This window comes from Meriones unguiculatus, chromosome X (assembly GCF_030254825.1).
Source record: "Meriones unguiculatus strain TT.TT164.6M chromosome X, Bangor_MerUng_6.1, whole genome shotgun sequence".
Classification (NCBI taxonomy): domain Eukaryota; kingdom Metazoa; phylum Chordata; class Mammalia; order Rodentia; family Muridae; genus Meriones; species Meriones unguiculatus.
The window spans coordinates 92,058,851-92,086,041 of record NC_083369.1 but is presented as its reverse complement, the minus strand read 5'-3'; the positions used below and the strand labels follow the sequence as shown (position 1 = coordinate 92,086,041).

The 27,191-nt window shown below is 38.3% G+C and overlaps 1 protein-coding gene across 1 annotated transcript in view; it reads right to left on the bottom strand.

The window, feature by feature from the left end:
• The window catches only part of Sytl5 (synaptotagmin like 5), a 329,523-nt gene that overhangs the window by 59,790 nt on the left and 242,542 nt on the right, over nucleotides 1-27,191 (bottom strand). Inside the window, exons 7-8 of the mRNA XM_060374394.1 lie at nucleotides 26,250-26,358; nucleotides 22,351-22,485 (exon numbers count right to left, since the gene is read on the bottom strand). Coding sequence (XP_060230377.1) covers nucleotides 22,351-22,485; nucleotides 26,250-26,358 — 244 coding nt within the window. The remainder of the gene's footprint in view (nucleotides 1-22,350; nucleotides 22,486-26,249; nucleotides 26,359-27,191) is intronic.

Genomic DNA, 27,191 nt, shown 5'->3' with positions numbered 1-27,191 from the left:
AGCCGCAAAAGATACATACCAGGAAATGTTTATGAGGAACACAAATCCCACCAAGTTCACTAGGGCCACACTGGACCTGCTCAGGAGTTTACAAGGTACCTTCTTCAAAGATCTGCAAAAGTTCACTAGGCCCCTATGCCCCACATCTTGATTTGTATAACTCCACTGTCTTTTATTAGCTTCCCCTTACCTTTCCAATTTTATTTCTCAGTTTTCATCAGCACACTCAGCTGTTCCATAGCTCTAAACTGACAAAATCTACATGCACATTTAAGTCATTTGCTTCCTGTGGCCCCATAGCTTTTTAATTCTCCACCCATGTATCCATCGTTATTGTCTGGTATCCTAATTCCTGAACATGTGTCAATCTTCAAGGTATTCCTATTATCTGTGGGCTCCAGTGTCTTCCTTGGTGCATCTTCCAGATCTTCCAGCATCTTCCTTGGTGCAGAGGCACTAATTATACTTAAACAATCCTTAGAAATTATATTATATTATATCATATCATATCACTTCTCATTGTATCGCATCACATCACATATTATATTATATCATATTATATACTCATATATTATCATATATCATATATTAACCATCAAATATAATATTATCATATATCATCATATATTATATATTATATATCCTATATCATATATCTCATATATCATAAATTATTATTTCTTAGTCTAACTCATGGTGGATAACAAGTATGCTATAAAATAGTGACACTGGACAAATGGACTTGAATCACATTCATGTTTGAGAAAATTATTTGAGTCTATTCAGTGATGAGAAAAGCAATTCCTGCACAGGATGTGATCACAGTGTTCTTTTCCAGTATAGTGTCACCAGTGAGTATAAAATTCAGACAAATTAGAATTGAAAAGAAATATTTGTCCCCGGGTAGAGGGGTGTTTCCTGCTGAAGAGAAATGGCAGAAGATTGAGTGGATCTGAGATAAGGGGGTGGAGTGAGAAATGGGAGGAGTGGACAAAGGGAAAACTGCAATCAGGATGTAATGTATGAGAGAAAAATACATTTAAAAAATTCGTTGTTTTTTTTAATTTCATAAACTTTATTATAAAAATTTTGCAAATAAAAATATTACATACAAAAATTAACCAGACCCAAACTCTGTACAGATCAATGAACTTCTTCCATACTAGAATTGGAATTTGGAACAGAAACTGTGAAACTTTACATTAAAATTAACACTTTCAATATCAAATATATAAAAAATTCATTCTTATTTTATTCGTAATCCCCAGTGAGTTCAAAATTGGCTAGTAAACAAAACTATATCACAATTGTGCTTTCAATTATTATTTTTGTAAGCTGTAATAGTAATTATATAACTAATAAGGTATACCAACAATTAACAGTGATTAGGGATTATAGTTGAGTCAACTTGAGGGGAGAACAAATGGAATAAGAAAAGAATTTTGTTTTCTGTTTTATTCTTTAAGAAGTCTCATTATTTAGCTGTGGTTGGCTTAGAACTCTCAGAGATCTGTCTGGCTCTGCCTCCTAAGGGCTGGCATTATAGTTTTGTGCTAGCACACTGGGCAAAGAGAATTGTAACAATGTTTGAACCTACATACATTATTACCAGAAAATAAATCTGGCAAAAAAGGAGCAGGCAATGACCATCATAGCTGCCAACCACAACCCCTGAATACATTTTCTGCCTGGGTACTAGAGAAGTCACCAAAACAAATGATTCCTTGAGGGACATCCTAGGCTACCATGCACACAGCAGCAGTATTTTATGTAGTTGAGGTTTTCACCAGTTTCCGTTTTCCTCAACATCCCTGAAATAAAATTTCTATTTTATTGATGAGAAAAATGAGTCTTACAGATGTTAAATATGAGTAGGGCATAATATTCCCTATCACTACTCCCAGTATTTGAGGGTCTGAGGCAGGGAATGAGTTTGAAGCTAGCTTGGACTATGTAGTGGGAACTTACCATAAAACAAAAGAAGAGAGACAGAACACTCAATCTTATTCTTTCTGACTAAATAGTTTTTCCTCCTTGTCTGGGGATCAGCAAAAAGGGGGAAGAGGGAGGGCACTGGAAGCAAATAAGGAGAATGTGTGATGACATATATGGTTGAAATTTTTACAATAAATGGTTACCTTGTCTGCTAAATAAAATAAAATTATTAAAAGAGCCATTCTATATGCATATGCTACTGCATCACCATGCTGTCACAAAGTTAATACCTGATGAAGGGCTTTAAAAAGAGTATTGTACATGCACCCCAAAATAATTTATTCTGCTTTTTCATACTGATATCATGTCATCTCACTCATATCAAATATTCCAAGCTGGAGAGTTCTGCATTAATAGAATGCACTAGCAAGAACGGACAAAGCAACACCAAACTGCAAGTTAGTTTATTGACATTTCACTAGGGAGTTTGAGAAAACTTCTATATAGCAGGCTTTGGATAGCATTTAGCAATTCTGGCCTCCTCTTTCTAGGGATAACTCCAAATTACAATGCTATGGACCTAGCTCAGGGTAGTTTATGAATGTGTTTGTTGATTTTGACAGAATAAGCAATTTTCTGTCTTAATTGCTTGACATGTTTTAGAAGTCTAAGTTTTGGGGACAAGTTTTCCTGGACCCTCCTACAAACAGACACTGCATTTTGACAGCAGCTAAGCACATTCATTCTTACCCACATGCTTCTGTTCATCTCAGAGATACTATTCAGTTTAGGGAGAGATCAGAAGAGACGTGTCATGACCACAGACGTGAGCCTCAGAGCATTATCCTAGAAACACCTCTCCCTAGTGTTTTAGGAAAAAACAAAAATTCTTTAAAAAATGTTTGACGGTGAGTCATGCAAGAAGACCTCAAAAAATGACAACCAAAGGTATTCATGTGAATATGTGTGCTTCTATCCGTGTTGAAGGCCTTCCCAGATCTAAGCAGTTTTGATTTATTTTCCATCACGGTTTCCACATGGCTGAAAGCAAAAGTCCTATTTACTGCAGAAGCTCTGGCAGTTGGTTAATCAGAATGATGACATTTAACAGGCTAACCTTTAATAAGGGGAAAATTTTTCTTGTGATCTTAAGTCAGCTACTGGAAATTATTGTTGCTGACAGCATTAGCTCAGAAATGACATACACTCTCACATTTGTTCCTGACATTTACTGCGAGTCTCTCAAAATATTTCCTTTTGGTTGATTAAACTAAGAAAAGGTTTAGTCTAAAGAGGCACAGAACTTTAAATAATTAGGTGCTAAGTGTTTTGATGTCATTTAAAATATAACATAAATACATGGACCTTTGCCACTTAAATAAGAAGATGATAACATCTGTTTCAAATTTAGAGAAGTGTGAAGGCCAATTAAGGAAGCTCCATTTTTGATTCAGATATCATGTTGCCATGATTTGAATACATATTAGAAGCTAGTGGCAACAAATGTTAGCTAAAGTGGCTAAGTGGAAACTGGCAAGAGGAACATACATTTGACAGGGTCTGTGGGGCTTAGTTATATTGGGTCACTGAGAGATACATTATCTAGATTAGAAGAGTCTCGTCTATTTATTTATTTGTTTGTTTATTTATTTTTGGGTTTTCAAGACAGGGTTTCTCTGTGTAGCCTTGGCTGCATTGGACTCTCCTTGTAGACCAGCCAAGTTGATCTCAAACTCACCTGCCTCTGCCTCCACCATGCCCTGAAGTCGATTTGAGCTTATAAAATATACCTCAAAAAGCCTACTCTGTTGTTTTGTCTAATTCCATGAATACTCAAATTTTGATGATGCCTTTGAGATATATACATTTGTGTACAAAGGATGTAAAGATAGGACAGGTACAATAATGTAATATATTGCCTTTCTGGTTTATATAATGCTCTTCCAGGTGGTATGTAGGAAATCATTTCCAGGTACCCACCCTTTCTAGAGTGGCTGACAGAGTTGAGGCTCCACTGCCTGGTTAAATGAGTATTTACAGAAGACACAATTAATTTAAGAGCCACTAACACAGAGACAAAGGTATAATGCATGGTACCACAAAGAGAATGCAGGATATTCCTTCTGAGCCTTATAAGCTTTTCTGTTCTTCTTTTAGTTATTTTAGATATAAAGTGAATATATAGAAAAGATGAGATAAAGAAGTTTTATGCAAATAAAATAAGTCTGATGAACGAGAAAGAAATATCAAAAATCTGAAAAAAAGAAAAGAGGGAAAGTTTAAATGCAGTTCTTTCCTCCAGTCTTTGGTGACCCTAAATGCTACATCTTTAAACTGACTTAATGAAAGATAAGACTTGACACCATGTGTCACATGTGAAACACCACACTGGATACTCTGAGCACACAATCAACAAATCAGCATGTTTTAAATCTGGCTGGCTAGAAACCATACAATGGAAAAAGACAGTATCTTCAACAAATGGTGTTGGTCTATTGGATGTCTATATGTAGAAAAATGCAAATAGATCCATATTTATCACCCTGCACAAAACTAAAGTCCAAGTGGATCAAAGACCTCAACATAATACCAGACAAAATAAATCAGTTAGGAGAAAAATTGGGGAAGAGCTTTGAACTCGCTGGCACAGGAGACAACTTCCTGAACAGAACAACAGCACAGGCTCTAAGATCAACAATCAATAAATGGGACCTCATGAAACTGACAAGCTTCTGTAAAGCAAATGACATTGTCAGAACAAAACAACAGCCTACAGTCTGGGAAAGGATCTTCACCAACCCTATATTCAATAGAGGGCTAATATCCAGAATATACAAATAACTCAAGAAATTAGAAACCAACAAACCAAGTCATCCAACTTAAAAATGGGGTACAAAGTTAAATAGAGAATTCTCAATAGAGAAATATTAAATGGCAGAGAAACACTTAAAGAAATTCTTAACATCCTTAGTCATTAGGGAAATGAAAATCAAAACAACTATGAGATTTCACCTTACACCTATCCGAATGGCTAAGATAAAAATCTTAAGTGACAATGCATATTGGAGAGGATATGGAGAAAGGAGAACCCTCTTCCATTACTAGTGGGAATATAAACTTGTACCACCACTTTGGAAATCAATCTGTGCTTTCTCAGACAATTAGGAATAGCACTTCCTCAAGATCCAGCTATACCATTCCTAGGCATATATCCAAAATATACTCAAGTACACAACAAGGATTTGCTCAACAATGTTCAGAGCAGCTTTGTTTGTAATAGCCAGAACCTGGAAACAACCCAGATGGCCCTCAACTGAAGAATGGATACAGAAATTATGGTACATTTACACAATGGAATACTACTCAGCAATGAAAAACAAGGAAAGCATAAAATTTGCAGGCAAATGGTGGGATCTAGAAAAGATCATCCTGAGTGAGGTATCCCAGAAGCAGAAAGACACACATGGTATATACTCACTTATAAGTGGATATTAGACATATAATATAGGATAAACTTACCAAAATCTACACATCCAAAGAAGCTAAGCAAGAAGGAGGACCCTGGGTAAGATGATCAATCCTCACTCAGAAAGAAAAATGGGATGGACATCAGAAGAAGGAGAAAACAGGAAATAGGACAGGGGCCTACCACAGAGAGCCTCTGAAAGACTCTACTCAGCAGGATATCAAAGCAGATGCTGAGACTCATAACCAAACTTTGGGCAGAGTGCAGGGAATCTTAGGAAAGAAGGGGGAGATAGTGAGGCCTCTAGGGGACAGGAGCTCCACAAAGAGAGCAACAGAACCAAAAATCTGGGCCCAAGGTTCTTTTCTGAGACTGATACTCCAACCAACAACCATTTATGGAGATAACATAGAACCCCTGCTCAGATATAGCCCATGGCAGCTCAGTCTCCAAGTGGGTTGTCTAGTAAGAGAAACAGGGGCTGTCTCTGGCATGAATTCAGCAGCTGGCTCTTTGATCATCTCCCCTTGAGGGGGGAACAGCCTTGCCAGGTCACAGAGTAGGACAATGCAGCCAGTCCTGATGAGACCTGATAGATTAGGATCAGATGGAAGGGGAGGAGGACCTCCCCTATCAGTGGACTTGGGGAGGGGCATGGGAGGAGATGAGGGAGGGTTGTTGGAATTGGGAGGGGATGAAAGAGAGGGCTAGGGCTGGGATACAAAGTGAATAAAGTGTAATTAATATAAAAATAAAAATTTAATTTAAAAAAAGAAATATCTACTTACACATAAAAAAAAAACCTTCCTGGCTGGTTCCAATACACAGAAAGAGCTAGAAAACCTTGTGCTAAATTGCTCAGTAAGTTCCTTACTCTCAGACATGTGCTCATCTGCATTCATCCCTTCCCATGTACCACCATGCTTCCTATGTATCATAGTACTCACATGAAAAGTGCTGAGCTGTCCACATGGTGAGTATGATAAATAAGTATATATTTATTTTCTGGTTTAGTGAGTGACTGAGAGATAGAGAGGTTCAGCAAAATGATCTTGTTCTGTGGGTTGCGTGTTCCCATATAATATTTTTGTGAATAGCAAACTAAGAGTAATTTCTCATTTTTAGGCTAATGACAAAAAAAAAACCAAAAAAGTAACTTATGATACATAAATATTACATGAAATTCATATATCAATAACAAAAAAATAGTGTTAGAGAGTAGGCATACCCTTTCACTTATGTTTTATTTATGCTGCTTTCTTTCTCTAACATCAAAACTGAGAAGTTGAGATAGAGAATTAATGGGTCATAGTCAAACATATTAGCTTGAATATATGTACGAATTCACAGAGATGTATATACACAGAGATATGCTTGTCTACACTTAAAAATCAAACTGTTTGGAGAGGCCAACACACTTCAAATGAATAAGTTCTAAATTGGTTATAAATACAACAAATAAATAAGTTTCTGGCTACAGAATATTTGTGGTAATCTAGACAATATTTGTCTCCTGCTGATAAGTATATGAATGAATCCATATCTCTCTGTCTGCTCCATCGTTATCCTCACTTCACTGCATCAAGATTCTGTCTTCTTAAGTTCTCAATTATCTGACAATGTTGTTTTAGGCTGCTTATAACAGTTTGTGGCTTTGATTGCCCATCCCTTGCTTTCATTAAAGAAGGATCTACTTACTCAAATACAAAACTAGGAATTAGTAGACCTGATGCTAGGGCAATTGTGGCACAAAGCTTATAGTAATAACCAAATAATAACTGCTTTGACTTAAGGCCCACTCCACAAGATGGAAATCATCCCTGACACTGTTTGGGTGTCCAAGGACCAGATTTGATAGCCCAGAAACTTAGGGTAAATCCAAATAATACTAGTCTTTAAAAAGTTAAAAAAAAAAAAAAAACAGTGATGAAATGATCCCTAATGATAGTCTGCTATACTCATAGATCAGTGCCTAATTGAGCCATTATTTTTTTTTAATTTTATTTTTTTTCTTATCAGTTACATTTTATTAACTCTGTATCCCAGCCATGTCCCGATTCCCTCATTCCCTCCCAGTCCCTCCCTCCCTCCCTCATCTCCACCGTGCCCCTTTCCAAGTCCACTGATAGGGGGGGACCTCCTCCCCATTCATCTGATCCTGTTTTATCAGGTATCTTCAGGACTGGCTGCAAAGACCTCCTCTGTGGCCTAACAGGACTGCTCCTCCCTTGGGGGGTGGGGAGGCCAAAGAGCCAGTCATTGAGTTCCTGTTAGAAATAGTCCTTGTTCCCCTTGCTTTGGGAAACCAATTGGTTACTGAGCTACCACAGGCTACATCTGAGTGGAGGTTCTAGGTTATATCCATACATGGTCCTTGGTTGAATGTCAGTCTCAGAAAAGACCCTGTGCCCAGATATATTTGGTCCTTGTGGAGCTCCTATCCTTTCCCCATCAGACTAACTCCCCTTCTTTCTTATGATTCCCTGTACTCTGCCAAAGGTTTGGTCATGAGTCTTTGCTTTGAAAACACTGCTAGTTAGAGTCTTTCAGATGCGCTCAGTAGACTCCTGTCATACATTCAATGCACATCCCATCTGTCTTTCTAACTTCATCTTTCAGTAATGGGAACAAATACAGAGACCCACGGCCAAACACGTAAAAAGAGAAAAATCTTGGAATATTCAGCCCTGATAGTTTCTGTTTTATCTTATTATATCTTATCTTGCTATGTTTGATTGTTATCTCTTAGAAGCCTCTTTTCTTCTAATTAGAGAAAGAAAAATAGTGGCTCCACATGGGAGGGGGGGTGTGGAGAAAGTGGGAGGAGTAGAGAGAGAGGAAACCATAATCAGGATTAATCTGTTTTCAATAAAAGGAAAAGACTAGGTATTAGTAGACATGAACAACTGTAAACAAAAGCATGGAAACCAGCTGAAGCTAACTTTTCTCCCGAAGGCAATCCTTCTGTGTCTCAAAACTATCACAAACACACACACACACACACACACACACACACACACACACACTCACTCACTCACACACAGAGAAAATTTTTGAAAGTGTGTTGTGGTTGGTGTCTGTGTGTATGTAGGTCAGCAGGCAATCTTGAGTGTCATTTTTCAGGTGCCATCTTCTTGTTTTGTTGACAATCTCTCTGTGGCGCTGCACTCACAATGTAGGCAAGCCTGGCTGGCTATGGGGCCCCAGGCATAAACCTATCTCAGCCCCTCCCCATGTGCATATAGCACAATTTCCTAATATTTTACAAGTGATTCACAATAGCCACTAATAACATAAAGTACCTTGGTGTGACTCTAACCAAGCAAGTGAAAGACCTGTTTGAGAAAAACTTCAAGTCTCTGAAGAAAGAAATTGAAGAAGATATCAGAAGATGGAAACATCTCCCATGCTCATGGATTAGTAGGATTAACATTGTGAAAATGGCCATCCTGCCAAAAGCAATCTACAGATTCAATGAAATTCCCATCAAAATACCAACTCAATTCTTTGCAGACCTTGAAAAAAAGATTCTCAGCTTCATATGGAGAAACAAAAAACCCAGAATCTCCAAAACAATCCTGTACAACAACAGATCATCTGGAGGTATCTCCATCCCTGATCTCAAGCTGTACTACAGGGCAACAGTAATAAAAACTGCATGGTATTGGCATGGAAACAGAAAGGAGGATCAATGGAAGCACTTAGAACACCCGGAAATAAACCCACACACCTATGAATACTCGATATTTGACAAAGAAGCCAAATCCATTCAATGGAAAAAAGACAGCATCTTCAACAAATGGTGCTGGACCAACTGGATGTCTACATGCAGAAAAATGAAAATAGATCCATATTTATCACCCTGCACAAAACTAAAGTCAAAGTGGATCAAGGACCTCAACATAAAACCAGATACCCTAAATCAATTGGAAAAAAAAGTGGGGAACAGCCTAGAACTCATTGGCACAGGAGACAACTTCCTGAACAGAACACCAACAGCACAGGCTCTAAGAGCAACAATCAATAAATGGGACCTCATGAAACTGAAAAGTATCTGTAAAGCAAAGGACACCGTCATCAAAACAAAACGACTGCCTACAGATTAGGAAAGAATTTTCACTAACCCTTTATCTGACAGAGGACTAATATCCAGTATATACAAAGAACTAAAGAAGCTGAAAAGCAGCAAACCAAGTAATCCAATTAAAAAATGGGGAACGGAGCTAAACAGAGAATTCTCGGCAGACGAATATCGAATGGCAGAAAAGCACTTAAAGAAATGCTCATCCTCATTAGCCATCAGGGAAATGCAAATCAAAACGACCCTGAGATATCACCTTACACCCATGAGAATGGCCAAGATGAAAAACTCAAGCGACAACACATGCTGGAGAGGTTGTGGAGAAAGGGGAACCCTTCTCCACTGCTGGTGGGAATGTAAACTGGTACAACCACTCTGGAAAGCTATCTGGCGCTTTCTAAGACAATTAGGAATAGTGCTTCCTCAAGACCCATCTATACCACTCCTAGGTATATACCCAAAGTTCGTTCAAGTACATAAAAGGGATACTTGCTCAACCATGTTTATAGCAGCTTTATTTGTAATAGCCAGAACCTGGAAACAACCCAGATGTCCATCAACGGAGGAATGGGTACAGAAATTGTGGTATTTTTACACAATGGAATACTACTCAGCAATCAAAAAGGAGGAAATCATGAAATTTGCAGGCAAATGGTGGGATCTAGAAAAGATCATTCTGAGTGAAATATCCCAGAAGGAGAAAGACAAACATGGGATATACTCACTTATATAGACCTATAAGATATGATAAACGTAATGAAATCTATACACCTAAAAAAGAAAATCAATTGAGCGGACATGGGGAAGATGATCAATCCTCGTTTAGAAAGACAGATGGGATGTACATTGAACGTATGACAGGAGTCTACTGAGCGCATCTGAAAGACTCTAACTAGCAGTGTTTTCAAAGCAAAGACTCATGACCAAACCTTTGGCAGAGTACAGGGAATCATAAGAAAGAGGGGGAGTTAGTCTGATGGGGAAAGGATAGGAGCTCCACAAGGACCAAATATATCTGGGCACAGGGTCTTTTCTGAGACTGACATTCAACCAAGGACCACGTATGGATATAACCTAGAACCTCCACTCAGATGGAGCCTGTGGTAGCTCAGTAACCAATTGGTTTCCCAAAGTGAGGGGAACAAGGACTATTTCTAACAGGAACTCAATGACTGGCTCTTTGGCCTCCCCACCCCCGAAGGGAGGAGCAGTCCTGTTAGGCCACAGAGGAGGGCTTTGCAGCCAGTCCTGAAGATACCTGATAAAACAGGATCAGATGAATGGGGAGGAGGTCCCCCCCCTATCAGTGGACTTGGAAAGGGGCACGGTGGAGATGAGGGAGGGAGGGAGGGACTGGGAGGGAATGAGGGATCGGGACATGGCTGGGATACAGAGTTAATAAAATGTAACTGATAAAAAAAAAAACAAGTGAAATATCAGCATGAAACTCACGTGATCTATACCCAACACGTACATGTAAATTTATGGAATAAAATTCACACATTTGTAGAGAAACAATATACATTTTTAATTTTTTTATTCTTTTACAATTTATTCATTATATATCTCCATTGTACTCCCCTCCCTCAGCTTCTCTCAGTCCCCCTCTCTCTCTTCATCCCTCTATGTCCCTTCCCCTAATCCACTGAAAGAGGGAGTACTCCTACACTGCCATCTGCCCATAGCTTATCAAGTCTCATCAGGACTGCCTGGATCCTCTTCCTCTGTGGCCCAGCAAGGCTGTATTGCCAAGTGCAAAGAGAAGGCAACTGAATTCATGACAGGGACAGCCCCTGCTCCCCTTACTTGGGAACCCACATGGAGACTGAACAGCAAATTGGCTACATCTGAGCAGGGCTCTATGTCCTCTCCTTGCATGGTCCTTGGTTGGTGCATCAGCCTCTGCAGGACCCCCTGGGCTCAGATCCTTTAGGTTTGTTGGTGTCCTTATGGGGCTCCTATCCCCTCTGTGTTCTTCTACCCCCTTTCTTCCTTTAGACTCCTTGCACTCTGCCCAAAGCTTGGCCCTGAGTCTCAGCATCTGCTTAGGCACCCTGCTGGATGAATCCTTTCAGAGGACCTTATGTAGTAGGCTCCCATCCTGTTTCTTCTCTTCCACTGCCTCTGGTGCCTATCCTGTTTCTTCTCTTCCACTGCCTCTGGTGTCTATCCTGTTTGTCATCATGAATGAGATTTAAGCATCTTCCCTAGGGTCCTCCTTAGTGTTTATTTAGGTCTGTAGATGGCTATCCTATGTAATACATTTAATATCCACTTATAAATGAGTATATACCATGCCTGTCTTTCTGTTCCTGGGTTATCTCACTCAGGATGATCTCTTCAAGTTCCATCCATTTGCCTGAAAATTCATGATTTCCTTGTTTTTAAATTCTAAGTAGTATTCCATTGTGTAGATGTAGATGTACTACAATTTCTTCATCCATTACTCCATTGGAGGACATTTAGGTTATTTCCAGATTCTGGCTATTAAAAATAAAGTTGATATGAACATAGCTGAGCAAATGTCTGTGTTGAATGGTGGGTCATCTTTTGGGTATATGTCCAGGAGTGGTATAGCTGGATCATGAGGTAGAACTAGTCCCAATTTTCTGAGAAAGCAGCAGGTTGATTTCCAAAGTGGTTGTACAAGTTTACACTCCCACCAACAATGGAAGGGGATTTCTGTTTCTCCACATCATCTCCAAAATGTGTGGTCACTTGAGATTTTATTTTAGCCATTCTGATAGATGTGAGATGGGATCTCAGAGTTGTTTTGATTTGCATTTCCCTGATGACTAAGAATGATGAGCATTTCTTTAAGTGTTTCTCTGCCATTCCATATTCCCCTGTTGACAATTCACTGTTTAGTGCTGTACCCCATTTTTATTGGATTATTTGGTTTGTTGGTGGCTAATTTCTTGAGTTCTTTAAATATTCTGAATATTAGTCCTCTATTGGATGTAGGGTTGGGTAAGATCTTTTCCCAGTCTGTAGGCTGTCATTTTGTCCTGCTGATTGTATCCTTGCTTTACAGAAGCTTTTCAATTTCAAGAGGTCCCATTTATTAATTGTTGATCTTAGAGCCTGTGCTGTTGTTCTGTTCAGGAAGTTGTCTCCTGTGCCAAGGAGTTCAAAGATCTTCTCCACGTTTTCTTCCAACAGATTTAGTGTGTCTGGTTTTATGTTGAGATATTTGATTTACTTGGACTTTACTATTGTACAGGGTAATAGATATGGGTCTGTTTGCATTTTTCTACATGTGGACATCCAGTTAGACCAGGACAATTTCTTGAAGATACTATCTTTTTTTCCATTGTATGCCTTTGGCTTCTTTGTCAAAGATCAAGTATCCGTAGGTGGGTTTACTTCTTTTTCTAAGATTCAATTCCATTGATCCATTGGCTTTTCTATGCCAGTACCATACAATTTTTATTAATGTTCTTCAATAGTACAGCTTGAGATTAGGGATGGCGATATCTCCAGAAGATCTTTTATTGTGGAGGATTGTATTAGCTATTCTGTGTTACTTTTTTGTTTGTTTTCTATATGAATTTGAGAATTTTTCTTTCATAATCTGTAAAGAATTGTGTTGGAAATTTCATAAGAATTACATTAAATCTGTATATTGCTTTTGGTAAGATGGCCATTTTTACTAGTTAATCCTACTGCTCTGTGACCATGGGAGATCTTTCCATCTTCTGATATCTTCTTCAGTTCTTTTCTTCAGAGACTCAAAGTTCTTTTCACATAAGTATTTAACTCCCTTGGTTAGAGTTACACCGAGATACATTATTTTATTTGTGGCTATTGTAAAGGGTGTTTTTTTCCCTAATTTCTTTCTCAGCCTATTTGTCATTTATATACAGGGGGGACTACTGATTTTTTTGAGTTAATTTTGTATCTGGCCACTTTGCTGAAGGTGTTTATCAGCTGTAGGAGTTTCCTGGTAGAATTTTTTGGGGTCACTCAGGTATACTATCATATCATCTGCAAATACTGATAGTTTCACATCTTCTTTTCTGATTTCAATACCCTTGATCTCCTTTAATTTTCTTATTGCTCTTGCAAGTACTTCAAGAACTATGTTGAAGAGTTATGAAGTAGGCAGCTTTGCCTTGTCCTTGATTTCAGTGGCATTGATTTAAGTTTCTCTCTGTTTAGTTTTATGTTGGCTACAGGTTGCTGTATATTGCCTGTACTATGTTTAGGTAAGTGCCTGTAAATCCCTGATCTCTCCCGGACTTTAAGCATGAATGGTTGATGGATTTTATTAAATGCTTTTCCAGCATCTAAGGAGATGATCTTGTGTTTTTTTTTTCTTTCAGTTTGTTTATATGGTGGATTATATTGATGTATTTCCATATATTGAACCCTCCCTCCCCTATAACTGGGATGAAGCCTACATGGACATAGTGGATGATATCTTTGATGTGTTCTTGGATTCAGTTTGTGACTATTTTTGTGTCAATGTTCATAAGGGAAAATGGTATAAAATTGTCTTTCTTTGTTGGGTCTCTGTGAGGTTTGGTATCCATGTGACTGTGGCTTCATAGAATGGGTTTGGTGATGTTCCTTCTATTTCTATTTTGTGGAATAGTTTGAAGAGTATTGGTGTTAGCTCTTCTTTGAAGGACTGGTAGAATTCTGAGATGAAACCAGCAAGCCCTGGGCTCTTTTTGGATGGGAGACTTTTAATGACTGCTTCTATTTCCTTGGGGAATATATGGCTATTTAAATAATTTACCTGATCTTGATTCAGCTTTGGTAAGTGGAATCAATCAAGACAATTGTCTATTTTATTTAGATTTTCAAATTTTGTGGTTTATAGGCTTTTGAAGAAAGACTTAATGCTTGTTTGGATTTCCTCATTGTCTGTTGTTATACGTCAATTTTCATTTCTGATTTTGTTGATTTGGATCGTGTCTTTCTACCTCTTATTTAGTTTGGCTAAGGGTTTGCCTATCTTGTTGATTTTCTCAAAGAACCAGCTCTTGTTTTCATTGATTTATTTGTTTCTAATTTATTGATTTCAGCCCAGAGTTTGATTATGTCCATCTGTTTACTCCTGTTGGCTGTGTCTGCTTCTCTGTTTTTCTAGGGCCTTGCAGTGAGCCATTAGGTTGTTTGTATTATGTAATGTTTTGAATTTCTTTATGAAGGCATTTAGTGCTATGAACATTCCTGTTAGCACAGCATTCATTGTGTCCCATAGTTTAGGTATATTTTTACTCCATTTTCGTTGAATTCTATGAAGTCTTTAATTTCTTTCTTTATTTCTTCCCTGACCAAGCTGTTACTGAATAGAGTTGTTCAGTACCCATGTGTATGTAGGTTTTTTGCTATTTCTGTTGTTGTTGTTGTTCCACCATCTTTTTTGATTAATTTTGGTTGAAAGTCTGTTTTATTAGATATTAGAATAGCTACTCCTGCTTGCTTCTTGGGTTGTTTGCTTAGAAAACCCTCTTCCTGTCCTTTACTCTCAAGTAATGTCTATGTTTGTGACTGACATGTTTCTTGTATGCAGCAAAATGCTGAGTCTTGTTTATGTATTCATTCTTTTAGTCTGTGTCTTTTTATTGATGAGTTGAGTCCATTGACGTTGAGAGAGATTAATAACCAGTGGCTGTTAGATCCTTTTATTTTGATGTTGATTGTGGTAGTCTCTTTGTGTGCTTGGCTACTTTTAGTATGCTGTGGTGCGGCTATTTATTTCCTGTGGTTTCTTGTGTGTAGTTGGCCTTCTTGGGTTGTATTTTTTCCTACTAGTAGCTTCTGTAAGGCTGGATTTGTGTATAGGTATTGTTTAAATTTGTTTTTGTTGTCGAATATCTTGTTTTCTCCATCTGTGATGATTGAGAGGGGGTACAGTGGTTTGGGCTGACATCTGTGTTCTCTTAGGGTCTGCATGATGTCCATGCAGGCCCTTCTGGGTTTCATAGTCTCTCTTGAGAAGTCAGATGTGATTCTGACGGGTTTGCCATTTTATGTTACTTAGCCCTTTTCCCTTGCAGCTTTTAGTATTTTTTTTTCTTTGTTCTGTTTAGTGTTTTATTATGTGGCAGGAGGATTTTCTTTTCCGGTCTAATCTATTAGGTATTCTATAAGCCTCTTGTATGCTCATAGGCCTCTCTTTTAAACTGAGTAAATTTTCTTCACTGAGATTGTTCAAAATATTTTTTGGGTTTTAGAGATGGGAATCTTCTTTCTCCTCTATTCCTATTATTCTTAAGTTTCCTCTTTTCATGTTGTCCTGGTTTTCTTGGATGGTTTGTGTCAGGAATATTTTTAAATTTAACATTTTCTTTGACAGATGCATCAATTTCTTCCATTGTATCATCAACACCTGAGATTCTGTCCTTGGGCTCTTGTAATCTGTTGGATATGCTTACCTCTGTAGTTCCTGTTTTCTCCCCTAAGTTCTCCCTCTCCATCATTTCCTCCATTTGTGTTTTCTTTAATGTTTCCACTTCCATCTTCAGGTCTTGAACCATTTTGTTAATTTCCTTCACCTGTTTGTTTGTATATTCCTGCTTTTCTTTCAATTCATTTACCTATTTGTTTGAATTTTCCTGTATTTCTTTAATTTCTTTCCGTGATTTAATAATTTCCTCTCTATAGGCCGCAAACTATTTGGATATATCTTTCTGTATTTCTTTACTGATGGCCATAATCTGTTTGATTTTAGCTTCCTTTATTTCTTTACAGATTTTATTTGTTTCTTACATTATCATCTTCATAACCATAGATTTAATGTCATTTTCTTGAATTTCATTTATGTTAGGGTATCCATAACTGCTTGCCCTTGGATAACTGGGTTCTAGAAAACTGGGTTCTGGAGTTGTCATTTTGCTTTGGCTTTTGTTGATTTGAGCTTTTACCCTGGCCTTTACTCATCTGGATGTCTCAGGTTTTGGCTGTTAGTTTCTGATGTCTGCTGAAATCCTCAGGGTGGAGTGGTGTTAGGGGAATTCTCCTTGGCAGAAAGATGGTTGTTCCTGAAGGAGTACTCAGCTTTTTGGGTATGGTCTGAATGTCCAGTGTTTCTCGGGGAATTGCCACAGCTCTTGTCAGGTATATGGTCCTTTGGCCTAAATGGGCTCCTCGGGAGCTTAGGAGCTCTCCTCTTACTGGGAGAAGTCCCAGAGACAGCTCCCTTGCTACTGGCTTTCTTACTCTGAATTTAGTGAATTGCTGCTGCACATACACTTTTTTTCTTGGGTGCAGCTCTCTTGAAGAACCAGGAAACCCCAAGTTTTGTTCAGTTTCACAAGGGAGACAGGTTGAGTTTGGAGGCAGCATCTGGGGCTGATCCCGTGGGTTCCAGGGGTCCATAGTTCTGAGGTTGGAGGTCCATGCCCTAGTACCCAAGAAGTAATCAGTGGCTGGTGAGCACAGCACACAGGCCTGTGGCTCGAGACTAGAACCCCTGATCCTGTGGGAACCCAAGATCTTTCCTAGGGATTAGCTGGATGCTCTGAGGTTAGACATGATGTTTTCCTCCCAGTGGTGTTTCCTCACTACTGAGAGATCCTGTCTGTGGTATTTTGACATCCACAATTCAGTCTAGGACTGTGTGTGTGGCTTTGAGCACACCTGAAGAAACCCAGAGACTTTGGGGGGATGGGAGGGTTGCTGGGAGACCTGAGATCAGACCTGATTGCTTTCCTCCATCATGGGATTTCCTCTTGCCTGGGCAACCCAGTCTTTGGTATGTTGGGGCCTACAATTTTGTCTGAGATGGTGAGTAGTGGGCACAGGTATATGGCTCTGGGCTGGTGACTGAATGCCTGACAGAACCCAAGAACTTTTCCAGGGGGTTGGTTGGGTGACCTGAGGTTGGTCAAACCCAATTGGTTTTCCTCCACTGTGGGGTTTCTTCCTACTTTGAAACCCAGTTTCTGTTGTTGTAAGGCCCACAGCTCAGTCTAAGATGGTGGTCAGAGCATGCAGGCCTATATCTCTGAGCATGAGACATAGCACCTGTAGGGAACCCAGGAACTTTTCAGTGGTTTAGCTGGGTTTCCTGAGATTGGACTTGATTGCTTCCACACCGTGGGGTTTCCTCGCATCTGGGGAACAAAATCGCTGGTGTTTTGTGGCCCACAATTTGGTCTGTTGATTGTGTGCCGGGCTGATCAGACACGGTGTGCTCTTGGTGCCACGATCTTGGATCCTCCCCATGAAAACAATTTTTAAAACCTGTTTTTTTAAAGGGTTTGCCAAGTAAACTCATCCAAAGCGTTTCATCTAAAGAAAGAAGGATGGGGAATATACCCATGTTGATTGCAACTCTAGGCTAGAACACTCCCAACTGGCTATAGAATAATACCATTATTGGGATGCTGCCTACCTGAAATCTCAGTTGCAAAGAGGGAAATAAAAAACCTTCTTAGGACATAAAATAATATTTCTTATAATGAAAGTAGAGACAGGATTAAATCATATGATAGAGTTAATAAACTTAATTTCCCTAAATAATATAAATATGGAAATACAGAATTGTTTTTTAATCATGAAGGTACCAAATGTGCCCTATTTCTAGAAGACCATGAAAAACAGAAAGCAGAGCTTGGAATGAGGATGATGTTACCTACGGGCCATATTTAATAGTATGGTCTCTGTTTCTGGTTCAGAGCCAAGCAAAGCAGCTTGTGAAACTTCACAGACAATGTGACAATCAGGCCTCGGGCTTGTGGAGAACAATTAAAATTAAAGAATAATTTTAGTGTGTGTAAGGGTACTGAAGAGGAAGAAAGAATAACAAAGCAGGTGAGCACGATGGTGTGCAAGGGCTCACCATGAAATGCTTGCCGTACCCTTCAGTAACATGAAAGAAATGCTGCCTAGAAATACAGCTTTCTTCTCCAACCATTTTCTACTAAACATCCCATTTCAGGCTCAGTGTTCTATTTTTTTTTTCTTCTGATGTTAAGGGGACATTGCTGGTACCTCACCCAAGCCCTCATATTCTATTACTAGTTCTACATAACTCTTCATATTTTGAGGGGCTTTCTAATGGTGCTTTGTACTTTGTGCCTTTAAAATTTGTCCATTGACGCTGCAGCTAGTAAGGCCTTGAAATCTTTCTCCCTCTCACCCACATGCTAGAAAGTTTAGATAAAATACAAAATTCTTAGTTAAATTGTGTATGCATATACTAAAAATGTTGTTCATTTCAAATTCATATTTATCTGGATACCTTTTATCTAGTAAAGAAACCCTGCATGGAGGAATCCATAGTCACTGACTGACTTGAATAAGAGTAAAAAGGCCTGGCTCCTCCAAACGCAAATGGACAAGACATAGTTTTTATTCCTAAGGCTGTGGCTGGGTCTCTCAAACTCAGTCATTACGTGAGCTACATCATTACCTAGCTTTTCCCTTCTCTGTTCTGCCTCTGCTGCTGCCTTCTCAATTTTTCTCAAAATTAGTTTTTTGAGAGTCTGGAGAGATGGCTCAGTAGTTAAGAGTACTGGCTGTTCTTCCAGAGAATCTATATTCATCCCTCAGAACACACATGGCAGCTCACAATAGTTTGTACCTCGAGTTTCAGAGAATCTGATGCCCTCTTCTGGCCTCGGTGAGCACCAGACTCACATGTGAAGCACAGAAATACCTGGACCAAACACCCATACACGTAAAATAAAATTTAAAAATTTATGTCGATTGGTTGGTTACATGAATCCTTGTCTGAAGGTATGTCTATGATAGAGCACAGTGACCACTCATTAGAAATTAGAAGGAATTTGGGATAGCTGCTGTGCGTAGGGTCCCATTTATTAACTAACTACCCTTTGCAGTCTTTTAAAAACCATACTTTGTTCAGTATGTCCAGTCCCTATCAAAAAGTGAATAACCATTTGTCATTACCTCCTGAAAGGTTGCTATGCATTTCCTGTCTTTTCTTTCATATTTCTCCAGCTTTGAAACTACTGAAAAGACAGAAATCACTTAGGCACTTGATAAAACATCATTTCCACTCATATATAATGTGAGTTTTTAAAAGAAATGTCTTAGTTCAGCTGCTCCAGGAAAAGACCAATGAACCATGAAGAAATAATTTGCTTTATCAAGAAAAATAAATAATAAATGCTAAGCTGGGTCAGGTCCTAGATGAATGAGATGGGCATCTCATAATTTCTTTAGATAATAGTTAAAAAAATAGCTTCCCCCACCTCAATTTTTTTAAGGAATCACTTGGAACAATAAAATGAAACTCATTATGGCAATCCATTAATGAGTCATCACTAAGGCCAGTACATGTTCCAGGGAAAGGACAGTTTGCTCTATAAATCTCTTGAGCATTTTCATTTGTTTAATAGTAAAGTATTGCTCTTGACATGCTAAAGCCAAACAACTCTGATGACAATATTTGGATTGTGTACAAACTATTTTAGGCATTCACAACCTAAAAGAAAACTGTGATAGGAAGCTGGGGTTTTGCTCTCCATAATAGATGGATCAGGGATGCCGGAGGGGAATGACTCAGCTCTATTTAGGAAGCATGCCATTGAGAGTTTGACCTTGCCCTGGTGGGTATAGAGATAATATAAATTGGACTTTATTTTTGCTGTTGGGAAGGTTACAAGGGTGAGGAGCTAGACAAGGAAGGACTGAGAAGCAAATGTGATAGTGGTATATGGTGTGAAATCCCCAAAGAACAAAAAATAATAATAATAATTTTGGGAAAAAAGATAAAGTCTTCTTTAGGTACATGAATGAGGCATCCCCATGGAGGGGGATGGTAGGAATGAACATGATAAAAATGGGTTGTATGCAAGTATGAAATTTCCAAAGAATAAACACAAATATGTTTAAAGTCTATTTATAGTCTGTCTTCCAGTTTATAATTCCAAAAACATCTTGTGTCAAAACATCAGTATTTGATGAAACATGCCCATATGGTATTACTGCTTTACAATTGTGCATGCCTAGCAACAGAGAAGACAAAAGACACAAACCCAGGGATAGTGATTCTGAAATAACAGTATAAATACCTTGATCATGGGCAGAAAGCTCCTCTTTCTTGATGAGTTAGTATAAGGCAAATAATTCAAAATAGTATGATCTAATTTTGCTTGATAGGCCTGGGATCCTGTTTTCTTTAAACAAGGAACTCCTTCTTTCTTCTCCTTTGAACTGTCCCTCTTAAAATGTTACCCTCAAGTATAAAACAATATGATGGTGCTGGAGAGATGATTCAGAGGCTAAGGACAATGGCTGCTCTTCCAGAGGACTCAGATTTGATTTCCTGCACCCATATGGCAGCCCACAGCTCTTTATAACTCCAGTCCCCAGGAATCCAATGCTTTATTCTAGCCTCCATAGGTACCAGGCATGCATGCAGTGCCTAGACATATATGCAGCACCATACCATGTACATAATAGTAAATTTAAATATATTAATAATAAATAAAACAAGATGGCTCCACCATAGGGTCTCAAAGAAACTGAAAAAAGATTGACTCTAACCTAGGTGCCTATCATCTTGAATGACTTTTATGTCTACTCAGAACAAGGGAAGCAAGTAGGAAAACCAAAACTGAGATTTTTAATTTTTCTTTTTCATTTTGAATTTTTGAGATGTGGTCTTACTATGCAGCCACAGCTGTTCTGTTACTCATTGTGTAGCTCAGGATATTCTGAAGCTTGCAGCAATCTTTGTGCTTTATAATCCTGGAAAATGATTTAACCAGTATTTGATAGCATGCCAGACTGAGGTTTTGAAGAAAAAAAATGTTAATGAAGGCAACAGAAAAGGGAAGGGAAGCAAAACTGTTTCAAGGGAAAGAATACTTTGCTTATATTTCAGTCACACACAGAATCTATCTGCATTCTTAAAAGTCTGGAAAATTTGGTATATAATCCTGATCCTCTGATAGTGGATAATAAATAAATTATTTCTTATATATTTTTTCTCTACAGTCTTACACTTAGCAACATGTAGAGGATTTATAGAGAAAAAAATATAAAACCAGTATGAACATTTATCATAACAGTAATAAAAATCCTCAATAGTCAAAAGAATGGCTCTTCTCTGGCAAACTACAACATGTGATGTGCTCAGGTACTCAGCACCACAGTGAGAAATAAAGGGCAGTGTTATAAGAAAAAGAAAATCTTGCTTATAGAACCCAAGAAGAATAGAATGGAAATACTAGCAGGATTGTTACAGCCTGAGCAACCAACACCAAAATGGAATGAACATGTAGATAAAACAATATACCATGACAGCAGATAATTTTTTCTTACCATTAGCATTGATAGTAATAAGATAGACAGAAAATAGGCCTGAATTATGTCAAAACAAGATAGACAATCAACACTGATTAGAAGTGACTATGCCCTTGGCATCCTCTCTATTTTTTTGCTTCTCCTGACAAGTGATGACACTATGCACAAGAGAGTCTTGCTTGACCCATCTGGAAATCAGAGGCAGTGGAACAAAAATAAATGGAAGTACAAAAAATTCTCTGGATCAAAACACATGATGAAATTATTAATATTTTTTGAAAGTTGCAGGAATGAATATGACACTTAGGGTTTTTTTTTGTTGTTGTTTTAGAAGTTGAAAGAAAAATAATCAAGAAATCAATGAAAGAATTATCTGTCATGTACATCTCTATTTGAACTATAGCCCCAACTCCCCAAACAGAAGGTTCCATCCTTCAGATGACACAAATGTTTCTAACATCTGTAAATCGAGTTTTCCTACAACAACTGATAAACAACTTCATGCCCGTTTGTAGTACAGGTTAGGTGTTCTCTGTTTGCCAAGACTTTACAACTACTTAGACTCCCTACATGGATGGAAAGACATCACCCCAATTCCTTGGCTGTTTTATTGGTCATTTTGTATTTCTCTTACCTGTCTGAACCAGGGGCTGACTTGACACTCTGAAGATTTTGAATGTCTAAGTCCAAGCTATAGCTCCTCCCACTTTCAGGTTTTGGAGTTCTGATTTCTCCTCGGGTTGCTGATCTGAACTTGCTAAGAAGAAAACTGAAAACAAATATATGAATTTAATAGTAAGATAATAAAATGCTTCCTATTATACCCATAGACTAATGAATCTGTCAACCCCATCAGAGAACCTTCTATTTGCAGTAGATGGTGATTAACATAGACCCTTGACTGGGGAATGCACAGAAAATATAAGACTTCAGAATGCATAGCCTTAAAGGGAACATATATACTGCACCACTCCTCCTAATGCTCAGGTATCATTTCATAAGACAGGACAGAAAGGGTGTGAGATCTTGAAGTGGTGGACAGCTACATGGAAACAATATACTCTAGACACAGAAAGGTAACTGCACATATGGACTCAGCAGTTATGACAGCACAAAAACAACATGGGCAGGCCAAAGTCAGACAATTCCCAATTTGGTGAGGGATATTGGCACTAAACCCTATCCATGCCCATAGAGCAACTGCCAATGTCTTTGAAGAGTCAGAGTCAGTTCTCTCTAAGGATGTAGTCCCTCATAAGTCAACCCCACTCAGGTAGAAGGCCACATGTCTGAGAATATCTAGATAACACAAATGTGTCTTGATGGGTTAAAAAACTAAAGGAGATGATGGAGAGCTGATCCAGCAGTTAAGATCACTGATGGCTCTTTGGGAGGACCTAAGTTCAGTTCTTAGCCTTCACATGGTGGCTCACGGCAGTGCATAACTCCAGTTCTGAGACCCTCTTCTTGCAACCTCAGGCACCAGGCACACACACAGAGCACGTTTAGGAAGAACAGAGACCAGGCTTTTATTCCCCAGTACCAAAAGTGAATACTAAAATAATGGTTTATATTCCTTCAATAAATAAATGATTATTCAATAAAAGAGCAGGTCTGAGGGTTTCTAGGAAGTTGGGTGCCAGCGCCTCTAGTTCTGCAGCAAGCATACTGCTTGTTGATAAGCCAGATCCTTGCTCTTGCTAAGCAAAGAAACTGCCTAGTTTGGAATCTAATCAATGCCAGCTGAGAGGGAGAAGCATTTTCTGGGTTGGGACTCTTAGCAAGCATGCTGAGAATAGGGAATTGCATATAGCTTGCACAGAAAGGAAACGATAGTCTGGGATAAACAAAGATGGCAACTTAGAGCACAGCTTTGTTAGAATGCTGACTACCTTTCTCATGAATAGAACCCAAAATGACTCTGGAGAATGAAAGAAATATGCTATGTATCATTTCTTGTTCTTTTTTTTTTAATTATACTTTATTTACTTTCGTTTCTTGTTCTGATGAAGCATGTTTTGCATAACTAAACCACACTTAAAATGAAACATCTTTTAAATTGTTTGTTAGTTCTTATTAGTTTCATACAAATAAGACTGATTAGTCTTGATTATGTTCACTCCCTCAACTTGTTACCAATCCACCCTCCCTTCTGCATTTACCTGACCCTCTGTCTCTGTCTCTCTTTTTCTCTTTCTCTCTCTCTCTAATGTGTACATTCTTTGATGGAATCCACCTTTATATCTTTCATGGCATTTTTCCTGTGGTAATGAAGTTTACACAGTGAAAGGTCTTGTACTGACTGAAATCTGATTGCATTACTATTTCATGTAGTTAATTGGAAATTAAACAAAAATACCTTTTGAGGAAATAGAGTTCAAGGCATGGTCCAGAATATTGAGTGCACCAAACATGGCTGGTTCTAAATACATTTAAATATGGTTGGCACTAATTGGAATCAGGAGTCTATTAATAATAACAATAATTTCATAAAGAGCACATGAAGTACAGAAGGAGATGTGTTGGTGAGTCCCAGAGAGAGTTGGTGGGAGGCTATATGGGTAGATAAAATCAAAATGCACTGTAAACAGATTTGAAATTTCCAAAGAATAAATAATATATTTAAAAATCAACAACAAAATCACAGCTGTATTCTTTAGGAAGATGATACTGGGAGAGATTGTTTCATTTATTTTAGATTCAACAATGTTCTACCTGAACACATGGATTCCAAAGATCCTGGCATAATCTTAATATAATCTGCTAAATTGTCTCTGCTTCAAAGGACTCTAGCAAAATATCACCATCAAAGTGTCAGAACTTTCATTCTACTGGAAAATTACATTCAGGGTGAGAATTATGCTTATTGTCATAGAATCTTAGCTGCTTGGAGAACCACCTGGCACAGGCCCTCGTCTCTGCACTTCTTAAGGTATCTCCTCTGCTCAGAATCACCCCTTCTTCTTTTTGATAACCTGAACTTGAGCCATCTGTCAAGCTCCTTGTCATGTTCCACTTGTAATCTGATGTATGTGTCTTGGTGACTCTTGTAGTAACCCCAGAGCAGCCATTATCTTTTTATTCAATATGTGTCATTGATTGACTATGTCATCTCTATGACTTATTAACACATTGCTGTATTTAGAGAGAACTTGATAGCTTTAGGTTGTAATCTTATATTTTTATATAAGCTTTTAGTATGATGAGGATACACCATCATTTTGGATGATACAGTCCTTAAAGGCAGAAACACAGCTGCCAGTTTTGAGTTCCACTGCTATGGTGGTTTGAATGAGTCAGGATCTTTGTGACTCATTATGTTTGTCAGTTATTGTTTTCCAGATCTAAACTTCCTTAGTTGTGTGACATAAACCTGTGCTGCCTCAACTCAGGTCTGCAAACTATAGCTCTTAACAGCTCTGAGATTCTTATTCAATCAATCCATTGATTCCTTTTAAGAAGTTAGGCACTAGTAACATGCCTTAACACAAAAGCAAGGAAGCCAATGGGGCAGCATTTAAACAGCTTACCATTAATTGTATGTGTATTGGGCAACGGTCAGAGGGCAAGATGTCAAGAGATACACAGGCGCAAGGCACTGTGGGAATACTGAAGAGTAAATGAGTGTAATAGGATAGGGAAGATTAAATGTCTAAGATAGAAATTTAAGAAATTCTAGAATATTGTTTGCATTTACCTTAGCTAATTAGTGAACAATGGAGTTAGTCATGAGAGTTTGAGTCAAATCACACTTTTATTTCATTCCCACCCATAGCTCAGAATACTGAAAAATATAGGAAAAGTCCACACTTCTTTTAGAGCTAGCTACGATCTCAGCCATGATCAGCATTTCATGTTGGTTTCTGCTGAGAGGACAGTGCAATTCCACCAAGAATGGAGCATAATGAGACTTGGCATATCTTAGAAACATTGCTATGCAGTCTTCATTTGTTTTTGGCAGTGGCGGGGAAGGGGGACCTCTGATTCTTTTGTGGCACCTTACTGCCATTTCCCAGGGCTTTCTTGCATCTTGTTCTCTGACATATATCCCATTGCTTATTACAGTACTCAACAAGCATATTTGCCTTCTGAACTAAGTTGAAGTGGTCAAATGTGACTTTTTTCATTAAGAAAGCTTGTATTTTAAGTGTGAATGGAAGGTTTGAGTAATGGTGTTTTAATTGAGGTTGTTTTATATATCAGCAGATAGGTTAGAGGAGAAAGATGGTGTCATTTGAAAGCAAAGGCTCTAATCAGCTGCTTATAGTCATGACTGGCTCTGACCAAAAGTCTCCCTAAAAGTAATGGGAATCATTTGGCACCAGAATAGGTAAGTCAAATGAAATAGAACTCTTATAAGTTCAGGTCAGCCAGTAAAATTATCTATATGAGGTTGAAAGCATTTAAGACTGCATTTCCCTAGGATAAAATGTTACCCTAGTTGAGTCTCTCACTTCCTCTGGGTCACTGACCTGACATCAGAGGTAAAACACTAAAGATTCTTTATTTCAGAGATGGATATAGTGTGCTTACCCTTTCCTCTTGTGTCCATCATGGGTGGCCTTCTGCTTGATGGAAGATGAAGTATCTGACTTGTCTACATCTTGGTGAGCTTGCTCTTGGCTTTGTATTTCTCCAGACCCTCATGGGGAAAAAAATAGAAAATAAATTTATATACAAAAAGATTTAGAAGGATACAAAATTTTGTTTCTGCCCTCATTTTCCTAGATTACCATAAGACAAAAAGTCTATAATAGTGAGTAAAGACAGTTCAATCCCAAGTTATTTTGTATACATAGTTATTTCTAATTTGATGAATCCTGTAGAGGTAACTGGTAAGATAAACTTTCCTAGGAAGACTGCAATGAAGAAACAAATTCATTATGCCTCTACAGATACTTTTAGGGTAGGAAATGCTGTATTCAAGAGATCTCTAAATCCAAAGACTACAGGAATTATTGTTACAGGTATTTTTTTTCTTTGTTTCTTTTGAGACAAGTTCTCAATCTAATCCTAAGACTGGTCTAGAACCCACTATGTATCCCAGGTTTAAGTATATAATCCTTGTGGTTCAGTCTCCCAGTGGTAGTGCACACAAGCGTGCCACAGTACACCATGGCCAGACATCATGAACGTGACAGCTATACTTCATGAGATGTCAGGCATGTGTGCATGTGTCTTATGCCTGGAATTCTCTGAGGTTTAGTGTAGGAAGAGGCTGTAGCTGACTGGATAATTTTTATTCAACCTGACTCTTCTAACATCAGACTTGATGGTACTCATCTTTAGGAGCACTTCTTTATGAGTGTCACACACAAAAGTGACAGAGGAATCAGTTGCATGCTTCCCAGACCAAAAGATACTCATCCCATGTTTATTATATAAACTATGCATGGGAAATATGCACTCAGGAGAGCTTAATTGAATACTGAACAAATTAGACTGTATTTTGAGTACACTAAAAAGCAATCACAA